We start from the raw sequence: 12,446 nt of genomic DNA on the forward strand, positions 1-12,446 counted from the left end.
ACCTTATTGATGTCTAAGAACTATTAAAAGATATAACAGTCACTTGCCTAATTTTTAATTTTTCATTCGAGTGGCTTGTTTGCTTTGTCCTTCATCCAGTCACTGTCTACGAATATTTTTTCTCCTCTGTGACTATACTGGTTCCTTTTATTAAGGTCATGATTGTCAGGAATAGGCAAGGTACTCAGTGTGCTTTGTAGACTGTGGTGACAAAGTCCCCTTTGGCTGTCTATATCAGTAGTGTCCAGTACAAGTTGCTTTGCTGATGGAAACGATCTATGTCTCTCTTGTCCAGTAACTGAAGCCACTAGGCATGTGAAGCTATTGAGCACTTCAAATGTGATGCATGAATCTGAGAAACTGAATTTTTCATTTTATTTAATTTTAACTAACAAGTTTAACTAGCCAAAACTGACTAGTAACAACCGTGTTTGACAACACAGTTTTAGGGGGTCAGGTCTAATCCACATCATTTATTCTTGTAGGTCATATATGATTTTTGGATATGAGATTCTACAAATACTAGCTTTGTTCACATTTATAGTAATTTTCATGATATTTCAATAAAACTGGAAGAAAAAAAAGGAAATACTAACTTGTGTCAAGTTTGATTTGGATCCAAAATTTCAAAGCCTAATTCTTACTTTGTTGCCTAGCTTTGGAATGACTATAGTGCATGAACTGAGACAAAACAAGCAGTACAAATAAGTGTCCTATGATTTGTGACTTTTACTTCTTAATGGCAGAAGGTTGCTGAATGGATGAAAAGATTTGTGCTTGTCAGTCCTTTAATTAAGGAAAATGTCTAAAGATAGAGAAGTTCAAGCCTTCTGGGGGTAGTCCATATATTCTAACCATAGTGTACTAAATACGCAAAGAATGTTCACTGAGTCAGCCTGGGCAGGGGATAAAAGTGTACAAGTTAAAAAGAATACTTTGTGTGTTGAAATCAACATTCTTCAAGTCGATGGACATAGTTTTAGCTGAGCAGTATAATGATTTTAGAATCAATCATACTTGTCAAGAAGACCTGTAACAGAACTGAAATCCAAATGGAACATTCTTAATTTTGTGATCCATTTCATACTTGCTAAAAATTAAAAGTAAAAGGAATTTTCATGTGTTTGGAAGGAATGTTTCTGCACTAACTTGCACTAAATGATTCCTAAAATAATCAGATTATGAGGAAAAAAATAGTTTTAGAGTCAAATGGATGGATGTATTTTGCTGTTTTGGAAGCCCAGAGCAGTTAATTTCTATAGTTGTATGTAAATGTATGTGATTGTATTAAGCCATTTTGTGATTTCTTCTTTGCTGTGTACTTGGTTTTAGTCGCTTTTGGATTAAGCTATGACTTTGCATTCTTGCCCTCTTGCTGATAATTTGCTTCCTAATGTTGAGGGAACCAAGTCTGGGCCATAGAATTGAATACAGTTTAATGGCTGCGAAGTACCTTACCATCAAGATATATTGATGCTATCTTGAAATGAACATTTGAAAAACTAGTTGTGTAAGCTGGTCATCAGTGGTTTCATTTAATGCTGCCAAATTTGTAGCGCAGGGTAGTGTGAGATAAACTTACAGTTTTACTACACCTGAGCATCAGAAATGAAGTACCCTCATTGCTGTTTATACGGTCCTCGTGAGAGTAAGAAACTTAATGCTCCGTCCCCTTTACTAGTAACTAACCAATACTGTACTTTAAGACTAGCATAATTAAAGGGGGAATGAACGAAACAAGTGGCTAAATAAACAAGACTTAGAAAAAGACTTAAAGCAACAGAGGCCTCAAAGTAGGAAATTGGGTTTGAGAGGACATGCTGAGGCAAGATAGTGGATTGAAAACATTTTTAGAGAAACAAATATCTTTTAAATAAATGAACAAATATTTTGTGTATTGCCTTCGAGGGTGGGAATTCAAGGGAGAGAGAGGCTCAGCTGCTATTTACATCTCTGACCTAGGCTCCTATTTGACCTAAGTCTGTCTTGATGCAGCAGCACAGGCCAGCGAGGAGGCGGTGGCATTTCGCCGTGAACGCAGCACATTTAGGCGCCAGGCAGTGCGGCGCCGGCACAATGCAGGGAGTAACCCTACCCCTCCTACATTGCTCATCGGATCACCCCCAAGGTATGGTATTTTAAAATTCCACCAAGCTTAGCATGCATGTAACAGACCTTCTAACCTGTTCTGTCAATCCCGAGAAGCATCGAAAGAGCTGTGTTTTCTTTTTCTTCAGTTTCTTTCCTACTTGTAAGCTCTTTATTCCTTCTCTGCATGTGATCATGAGCCTATTGCCTTGTGCATGCCTTATGTTGCACTGTTTAAACAAAATGATCAGATGGGTGTAGCCAATTTTAAATTGAAAGATCACTTTAGGGCAGATATAGAAATGTAAACAAAACCTTCAGGCAAAGTTTTTTGATTTTTTTTTCCTACTTCAAGTTAATAACATTACAGCAGCATTTCCCCTAACACCTTGACAGTGTTTAATATGAACAAATACGAACTGAGTGGTGCTTATAATAAGGAATAACAAATAACTGACCTCAATTTCTTAAGCCAGTTTGTTTTATTTCACTAATATATATTTCATTTCATATTGTCTAAAAATTGGTGTTCTTTATTTCAAAAATCTGGATCTAGTAAATGACAGAGAACTAGAATATTTATAGTAAAGATGGTCAGTTGGATATATGTATATATTTGCATATACATCTGATGATTTTCTCAGCCTTTATTGTGTATGTACTGAAGAGAAACATTTAAATTTTTTCCAATATTCCTAATTAAGAAAACGCCTATTTATAATATTGGGAATAAATTTCCATTCAAGTTTTAGTAAATGTTTTATTCTCAGTTGTGTCAAATCTAAGGAGTTTGTGTTGAATTTGAAATAAAAAAAATTATTAAAAAAAACTTGTGTTTTAACTTATTTTCAGAACCTGAATACAAATAAAAGTACTTTCTATGTCCTTGCTTTAAGCAGTGCATATAAATTTAGGCACCATTATTCAAGTTATTTTCCTGCCACATTTGAAATTCAAAACGAGCAATTAATGAAATGACAAAATAACTGTTGTTGAATTTATGACAGGTTGAAGGACATAAAATCCTTATTAAAACCTTGTTTTTGAGAGGAGCATAATCCCTATTTCTTTTAATATTGCTTTATTTTACATTCCCCTGGGATAGAGGCGACTGTTTTTCTGGATTTTACATTATAATCAGGAACTTCATCTTTCTGAGGTCATGTTCCTACCTAATCTTACAGTAATACATATATCTGTAATACGTAATATGGATCAGTTAAACCAATATTTAAAATATAAAACAAGGAAAAGCAGCAATTAAAAGAAGCAGTTGGTGTAGAAACTGTTACTGAGTATCTTTGCTTTTTATTAGCCCTTTTCTGTTTCCTTTTCACCTCTTTTCCTTTGCTTCCTGAAGTAACTTTTCTTTCTGCTAAAAGCTGTAGCAGAAAGTTCCAAACTGCAGAGAGCTCAACACTTCATTTTACTTTTTCTATTTTGTGTTTTTCTAAACTTTTTGCTCCTTGAGTAACACCTGCCATAGACATCTTTGCTTTCCTCCTCTAAAAATCCTTTCATTCTTGCCACAAATGAGCCTGCTGGAGCCCACTCATCAAAAACTTCACACAAATTAGTTTTTTTCTCTGCCTGGTGGAATGTTAAAGAATTGTTCTAACTCCCTCCAATCAAATAGGATTTCTCCATGTTTTTTTAGGTTTTTAAATAAATCACCATTCAGAGGATATGGTGTGAAACTTGTTTGTAAAGAGCTCATGTCAGAATTTTTGGAGAGTAGTCAGCATGTTGATTTTGTTGAGGTTCCAGGATATTTCCAACAAAGGCTGCTTGTCTCTCAAATAATCTGACATCATCACAGATGAAATAAGATATACTGTGAGGAATTAGGAGAAACACCAGTTTAATACTCTTTTGTAGTTGCAAAAATATATTGGTAAAGCATATTGGTGTTAATTCTGTGTGATTACATAAAAATAATCTCATTTTTTAATATAGGATGGCATGGCCACACAAAATTTGCAAACTTGTTTGTCAAAAAGAAATGGGATAGGTTAATTACAATAATATATAAATACCAATAAACTCTGCTAACTTAATTTAAACTTTAGTGAATAGTTTAATCAGCACTAAAAAGCAACTTAGTAAAATATGTCTCCAGGGATTGAGAGTGAATCATCAATTTGCAAGTGTTTTATACTTGCTAGACTATCCTGTTTGGACCTCATTTTTTTAAAGTCTTTTCATTCAGTTAGCCTTGTACACAGGTTTTGTAGGTCCTTGCTATTTTTTCACAATTACTGGGGATGAAACAAAGACAAATATTTTAAAATTACATAATACTAATTTTAAGAGTTCTAGATTTTTATTTATCAACTTTAATGTGATAACATTTAGAACTCTATTTAATGGATTATAATGAAAAGATATCACCAGTGAATTCTGGGAAAGGGTAAAAAGCTTTACTGTATTTTTAGATTTATTGTTTAAAATAGCATAAGATTGAAAGCTCTGTAATTAAAGAGGGTTATAGCAATAACATAATCATAAAAATCATTTTGAGGTGCTCAGGAATGATATTTGTTGGTTGTATACTGTGTACAAGACACTGTTCTGAGACTATTCTCTGAACTCTAGAGATTCATAGGAATATGTGATTTTACTCTTAGAGTTTGCTTTTTAATTGGAAGACACATACAAAAATGAAACTATAAAGTAGGATGTGATAGATACTAAGTGGTATAGAGGGAGGAAACACTGAGATCACCTTTATTTTTCTCAGTTAAAATAGAAATGTGAATTATCAATAATTAGTACAATTGCATGTTAGTGATTCTGTTGATAGTTGATATTATAGACCTGAATTTCTACCTTTTTTTTTTGCCGTGTTATAAAATAGTAGGCAAGTTAACTCTTGCCAATTAGTAGTTAATGTAAGGTAAAGTACAACCCCCAAGAATAGTTTTCTTAACAGTTTCTTTAAAGATTGCAGACTTTTTTGTTGTTGTTGAAGGATTTTGAACAAGAATTCAAAAGATATTTTACGACTGACTTTTGCTATTCAAAAAGTTGGCATTTACAATCTCAAAGATTTTGTCCAGTTTCCTCTGTCTTTTGTTTCTTTGGATATGGCAAAGATTAATAGAGTCTCAGATATGTTGACGTTAAAATACATCTGTCATATTGCATCCTTGTTTATTACTTTAAGTGAAAAAGTGATAAAAACTTGTTAAGCACAAATTCTGTGAATTTCTGCTGTCTTCTGAATTGAAGAGACATAGCACTTGAGCTATTTAAACATTTTCACATCAGAATTTTCTTCCTTGTGTTAGTCATTTTGGTAAAATTTATGGATGTTTAAATAGTTTCTGAGGAAGAGGAACAGTCTTTGAGAATACAAATTTGATTATATCAGTTCCCAATATCATGTCTTGATTTATGTCTGATTATGTACAGATTCTATTCCATAGACTAAGTGGAATAGACGTTATTAAATAGTGGAATAGACGTTATTAAATGAATACTCTGATATTTATGACTTTAAAAAATGCCAGCTAGCACTGACAAGTCAACATTTTTCAGACTTGGTTTTTTTATTGTTGTGTACATTCCTGTGCTTCTCTTAGGTTGTAAGCTTTTTATTGGCTCTAAAAGAAGCTTGAAAAGTGAATATTCCAGGTAGTGATGGTTAATGGAACTTTCCATTTTATTCTATAATTTGCACTATCTGGTATGGTAGACACTAATAGCTTCTCCCCACTCTTTGTTGTTAGCTTTTTAATTTTGTTATGTGGCTATGGAGCACTTGAAATGTGGTTAGTGGAACTAAGGAACTAAAATTTTAGTTACTTTAAGTAGTCACATGTGAGTACTGTTATCAGAGAGTATAGTTCCAGAGTGTGTTCTGTTCCCATAACCACAGGCATAAGCAGTATAGATAGTATTTTCTACTTAGTCTCTTATTTCCTGTTACTTCAAATTACAGTCTGAGCAGATGAATTTGTTGACATCAGATCAGAGAAACCATTGCACTGAATTCAAAGAATTAGAAATTGATACTCATAATAAAATTGATAAAGAAACTAAATGAAGCCATTCTAAGTAGCATTCTTCTTTTTTTTTCCCCCAAAGGGTATAATTTAGTAACAGACTGTAGTTTGTTCAAAGTAAGCTTAAATCAACAGAATGCAGAGTTGTATTGAACATTATGTAGGGAATGTAATATAGGAATTATACTTAAAATGTTTTCATGAGTTTCATCAGTAAATTTTAGTTTTGTACTAAGAATGTTAAAATTCAGTGCTTTAAAATATATAAAACAAGCTAATATAATTTGTTAATTTTAGATAATTTTAAAATAATTTAAATACTATTGATCATTTTAATAAATAAATATGTATAATCACAAAATACTAAATATTTTTAAAATTTTGAAATTTAGAAAAGATTGTGATATTCCTTGACAGATTACTGGTTTTTAAATTATTTTTAAAATTTTGTGGAATGATAGATCTTTGTTAATGAAACTGATACAAATCGGAAAAGGTGTTAACAAAATTCACTTGTTAACTAACACTTGTACATAAAGCCTGTGGCCTTATTTCAGATATATATATATAGACTTCTCAGAAAAACATTTTGTATGTTAATTGTACTTCTAGTATTCCAGTGGTCACTTGCATTTTACTTGGTTGAGTCTGTTATTTTGGTTCTCTTGCACTAGTTTGTGATTCTTTTGATTCAAAATTGTCATTTTGGTTGCATTTTACAAAGATTCTCTGGTTTTCATGTATGTAGAAATTTTATCTTTCTGTGATTTTTGCAATGCCAGTATATTTGAAAGAACAATTCTGGAATATAGTTTATAGGTAAAAGTGCGTATTTAATTGAAAGATAGGATTTATTTTCTGGGGAGCAACTACAACCCACATACATTTAATATAGTTGTGATTCTTCTGTTTTGCTTTCATTTTCCTTATACGAGAACTCTGTTAACTTGAGGTGGAATAAAGTTCATAGTTTGATTAATTTACATATGCACTAAGTGTTTACTGTGTCCATACTGATGCATATGAATCAGATTTCTAAGGACTAGATGATTTAATGTGGCAGTATATCCTGCATATTTTACATTTGTTGGCTCTTTCTTAGGTTACATTGAAAAAGTTTTTGAAAGATTTTCTATATTGACTTCATTCTAGCTATTGTTTTCTCTTTTCTCCCTGTAATGTCTCCCCAATCCATGTTTTTTCCTAGCCTTCAAGATGGTCAGCAAGGCCAGCAGTCCACAGCCCAGGTCAAAGTCCAGTCCCGCCCCCCTTCCCAGACTGCAGTGCTCAGTGCTAGTGCCTCCTTGCTGGTGAGAAATGGGAGTGTCCACTTAGAAGCACCACATGACAATGCATCTGCTGTAGGAGGCAGCAGTTTGCACGATGAACTTGGTATGCAGGCCTTATGTAATTTTGGTATATGAAACTTTAATGCAGCAAATAATGGGTAACAATGAAAGCAATTCTCTCTTGTGATAGCTTCATTTCGGAACTATGGCAAGTGCACGCTTTATGGGATTTGTTCTGTGTGTAAGGAAAATTTTGCTTTTGCCTTCTGTGTTCTCTCTATTCTTACTTTCATTTTCTTTGAGCATGTCCATTTTTAGTAGGTAGTTAAAAATATTAATAAATGTTCATGCTTTAATGTTCTCTTACAAAGATCTGGGCAATTTTTTTATTTTTTTTTGCATTTGTACCATGTGGGAAAATAGCAATTTTTAAAAAAATTACTTTGATTAAACCGTTATTTTTTTTAATTCTCTGACTAGGCTACAAGAAAAGCAAAATACTTTCTAATAGTCTATTATGTAATCTTTTGGGTATTCTGTATGTCACTTCAATGTCCATCACCTGAAGTAGGACTTCCTATCTAAATGTAGACCTCTTAGGACAACATAGCTGTGTACTAATATCCAATAATAACTTTGTAAAGTTCTTTTTATGTTAATATATCTTTCAATATAGGTTATAAATTAATTCTTATTTCTAACCACAGTAATGCATAGCCTCTCTGGTCAGTTTTGTGTCTTGAAGATAGTTTATTACTTTAGTTTATTTCTCTGTACAGATTTCTTGTGTTCAGAGGCAATTTAAAAGCTATTTAAGTAAATACAGTGAAGAGGAAAATCTTATTATTCACAAGTACATATTTGAAAAAATATTTGCTCATCATGATTTTGTTTGTCCATGTTATAACTGGCCTCATTTAAAAATGTGATAACCTAGTTGATGCTTTGACTAAGATGATTATGTGGTGTAAAGTGTCCACATAAGGCATAATAAAATTTTAAATGCTGCTTATTTGTTAATTCTTCCCATTTAGTAAAAATTCTTGGAGAGATGTTAATAAATATTAGATATGCATATTGATGTAAAATCATCTTTAATCATTTAGAAACTTGAAAATGGTCATTTAAGATATATATAATATTAAAATGCATAGTGATTTCTAAATAAAATGAGAAGGCAATAAAACATCTTTATTTTAGAATGCTCTTTTGAGTTTGTAATGTGAAGAGAAAAGGGAGGAGGCGTCTCTCAGGAGGGTGCTTGAGAGAACAAAGTGGACTTAATTTAGTTACTTGCTTTGACTTTAAGCAGTGATGCTTTTTTTAGTTGCAAGTATTTTCAGTTAATAATATCTTTATATTGATATTTCTCTTGGGTTAACCCAAAGTTCAGAGGATTTGTCAATTTGTATATATAAAATTAGGGTCACCATTACCTTTGCCCATTGGGTTTATGATAGTAGATTAGCTAAAATAAAAGACTGTTTTGGCCCAGTTTTGAATTTTTAGACTTTTGTTAAATCAAACACATGATTTTCCTATATAAAAACTCTTAATTTGCTTTAAAAAAAAAACAACCCTGCTAATCAAACTTTTGCTATCAAGCCTCATGCTAAAGCCACATGCAGGTCATAGGCGCTAATGATGCATGTTAATGACCTACCTTGAAGATTCTGAAGATAAAGAATCTCTTCTGATTAGAGGTGACTTTAGCATCTACTGGTGAATATTCAGGATATTCTTTTGAAATTTGGATTTCATCTTTTGTGTTAACTGACTTTACTAGTTTTTGACCCATGGTAGCTGCTAAACTGGATACTTACTAAAAACTAGCACAAAACCAGCACAAAGCACACTGTTCCATAGCACATAAAGGCTAAAAAGAAAAATCAGCTGAGATTAAAGGTATTGGTAGAGACACTGATTTTTATGAAATATTCCATTACTAGTATACTTTCATTCCATGGCTTAATTTTCTATATGATTTTAATTAACATTGGTAATAGGATTTTGTGTGAATTTAGGTACTGTGTATTCAAATATGTTAGAATTAGTTGTGATAGTCCCTACAAGTATGAACTATTTATAAAGGATTGCTTCCTTACGAATGTAGCTTCTTCATTTGAACTTTTAAATGCACAGTATTTACATGTGAAAATGTATGCATATATAATACAGTTATATAAAACAGTGTTATACATGTGTGAGTGCACATGTTTGCATATGTACACATGTATATCTACAAATGTTACATGCATATAGATGTAAGAATTTGTGTATTTATTTTTAAACTTGTAAATTTGCCTATTTGTATTAAAGGAAATAAGCAGTTAGGCTTTATTTCATTCCAAACCTCTGTAGTTTGCCCCCCTCTTTATGGTATCGTAACAGATATCCACATCCAGATCTTATTCTAAATCATAAGAGTCCTTTTTTCTCTGTTGCATTTTAACTAGCATTTCAAGGTTACCAAGTAGAAAACCTGGTGGAATATTTATTGAAGATGGTATTATAAGAATTTTATTAGCTTGTGTTCAGAGAAAAATGTATTTTCATTTCAGTAGGCATGATTGTTAATCATCACAATTTTAAACAGTAAATTGTATATGTATTATCCAGAACCTAGTTAAAAATATTTAGATTGTTTCCTTTAGAGAGTTCCTTTTTCACACAAACCTTATTTTTTTTTAAAAGTTCACATAATGTAAGTTAGCATCTTTGAAAAGGAAATTATTATCAAAGAATTTCATGAGTCCTAAAATGTAACATTTTTTAAACCACCTCTTAAAGGTTAATTTCCTTCTCATCAATCTCTTACAGTTTTGTGTATTTGCAGTTGATTTTCTACTATATCCTGAATTAAATTGAGGTTTTGCTAAATAAAACAGGTTATGGCTAAGTGCCCAGATATACAACAGACTGTGAACTCAGGTAACCTGAAGTTGAGTTATATATGTACTAGCTTTTTTTTTTTTTTACATTTTATTAATTTAATTTTTATTTTTTTACATCATTGTTCACTTTTAAATATTTGCTTTGCCCCACCCCCCTCAGGTGTTTCCCATAGAGTTTCCTTCACCAGTGAACCCGCGCACCATCACCTCAGTCCCCTATGCTCTGATCCTTCTCCTTCCTCCTCCCCTGCAATATTTCTCTAATTTATAATAGTCTGTTTTAGCTTTGTTGTGTTTTGTACTGTTACTATTTTTTTTACACTGATGTCTTATTTGGTTCCTCTATATTCCTGCTATAAGTGAAATCATCCGATATTTTTCTTTTTCCTTCTGGCTTATTTCACTGAGCATAATTCCTTCTAGTTCCATCCATGTTGCTGTGAATGGCATGAGTTTATCTTTTTTGATTGCGGAATAATATTCCATTGTGTATATATGCCATATCTTCTTGATGCAGTCATCTATTTTTGGGCATTTGGGTAGTTTCCAGGTTTTATCTATTGTAAATAGTGCTGCAATAAACATAGGGGGACAGGTGTTCCTTTGAATCAATGTTTTTGTGTCCTTTGAGTAGATCCCTAGCAGTGGAATTGCTAGGTCGTGTGGTAGCTCCATTTTTAGTAGACTGAGGAACCTCCACACAGCTTTCCATAGTGGTTGGACCAGTTTGCACTCCCACCAGCAGTGTCGGAGAGTTCCTTTTTCACCACATCCTTGCCAACATTTGTTGTTGCTGGTTTTTTGATATGTGCCATTCTTACTGGTGTAAGGTGGTTGTCTCAATGTGGTTTTAATTTGCATTTCCCTGATTAAAAGGGATGTTGAACATTTTTTCTCATGCCTGTCGACCATTTGCATTTCCTCTTTGGAGAAATGTCTTTTAAGTTCTTCTGCCCATTTCTTGACTGGATTGTTTATTTTGTTTTTGTTGAGTCATGTGAGTTCTTTGTATATCTTTGTGATCAGTCCCTTATCAGTTGACTGGAGTGCAAAGATTTGTTCCCAATCAGTGGGGTGTCTCTCTGTTTTGGTTAATGTCTCTTTTGCTGTACAGAAGCTTTTCAGTTTGATGTAATCCCAGGTGATTATCTTTTCCTTGACTTTGTTTGCTTTGGGTGATGAGTCTTTAAAGATGTTATTGTGTACATACTAGCTTTTTTTCTATAAAATCTGGCAATCACTTCTCAGTTTTTTTATGTTATCCCAGCTTCCTTCTGTAAATTAAGATTGATTGATGTAGTGATGAACATGCTATTGTAGTTGATAGTTAAAATCTTAGTATGTAACATCATCTCAGGAAATAGATAACATGAAATAAAACAGGAAAATTTACATGTGTTTCTTCTTTGTATGAAATTAGTGGTTATAACTGGTGAGGATATGCTTTGAAAATGTAGTTATAAAATTATCACTGTTTTGTGAAAAAACTTTAAAATACTATTATGACTTAAGCAAGAATGAGGACATTTTATGTTTATCAAGACTTAAATATAAAATATATAAATATCATAAGTAGTGTCCAGATGAATTTAAGACTTTCTTAATTTCACTAATATATTAGAGGTTTAAAAAGTGACGAGTAAATTGATTTTTCTAAGGTTTTTTTTTTTTGTTTCATTATTTTACAGGAGTGACACAGAGGTATTCTCTGAGATAATCTGCTTTCCTACAGAATTTGTTAATTGAAAATGTGGTCAGCTCCAAAAATAATGCTTCCAGAAATCTGGCAACCCCTATTGATTGTATTAAATTATACATTACTAAGCAGATATATGATTTGAAGGCTTTAAAATTATTTACTTTAAAAAATAGAGGATATGTAATACTTCTAGTGGTTTTTGTTAGAGTTAGACTGGTTTAAAAAAGATTATGTGCATTATGGACTATTCTAACACTTATTACTTATGGCTATGTTATAAGTACTTTTTCTTAATAGCAATCAAGAAGGATATATACATTTCTTTATTTGGGAGTGAAGAGGGAGGGTGTGAGTGTGTGTGTGTGTGTGTGTGTATCTCTTGTAATCTATGCTTCAGTCCCCTGTGTTTTGGTATATGGTTTTCATTCATCTAAGCAAATGTTATATTCTTTTTGTAACACCGTTGATC

The 12,446-nt window shown here is 32.3% G+C and overlaps 1 protein-coding gene across 2 annotated transcripts in view; it reads left to right on the forward strand.

Moving 5' to 3' along the window:
* PCNX1 (pecanex 1) overlaps positions 1–12,446 on the forward strand; it is a gene marked incomplete at both ends in the record, with an annotated part of 141,965 nt that overhangs the window by 65,941 nt on the left and 63,578 nt on the right. Inside the window, 2 exons of one of the 2 annotated variants that reach the window (XM_084241226.1) lie at positions 1,996–2,128; positions 7,303–7,487. The exons of the other annotated variant lie outside the window; for it this stretch is intronic. Of the exons in view, the coding sequence (XP_084097352.1) occupies positions 1,996–2,128; positions 7,303–7,487 (318 nt within the window). The remainder of the gene's footprint in view (positions 1–1,995; positions 2,129–7,302; positions 7,488–12,446) is intronic. 2 annotated transcript variants of the gene reach the window in all.

The sequence above is a fragment of the Talpa europaea genome (genome assembly GCF_964194135.1).
Source record: "Talpa europaea genome assembly, chromosome: 8".
NCBI lineage: Eukaryota > Metazoa > Chordata > Mammalia > Eulipotyphla > Talpidae > Talpa > Talpa europaea.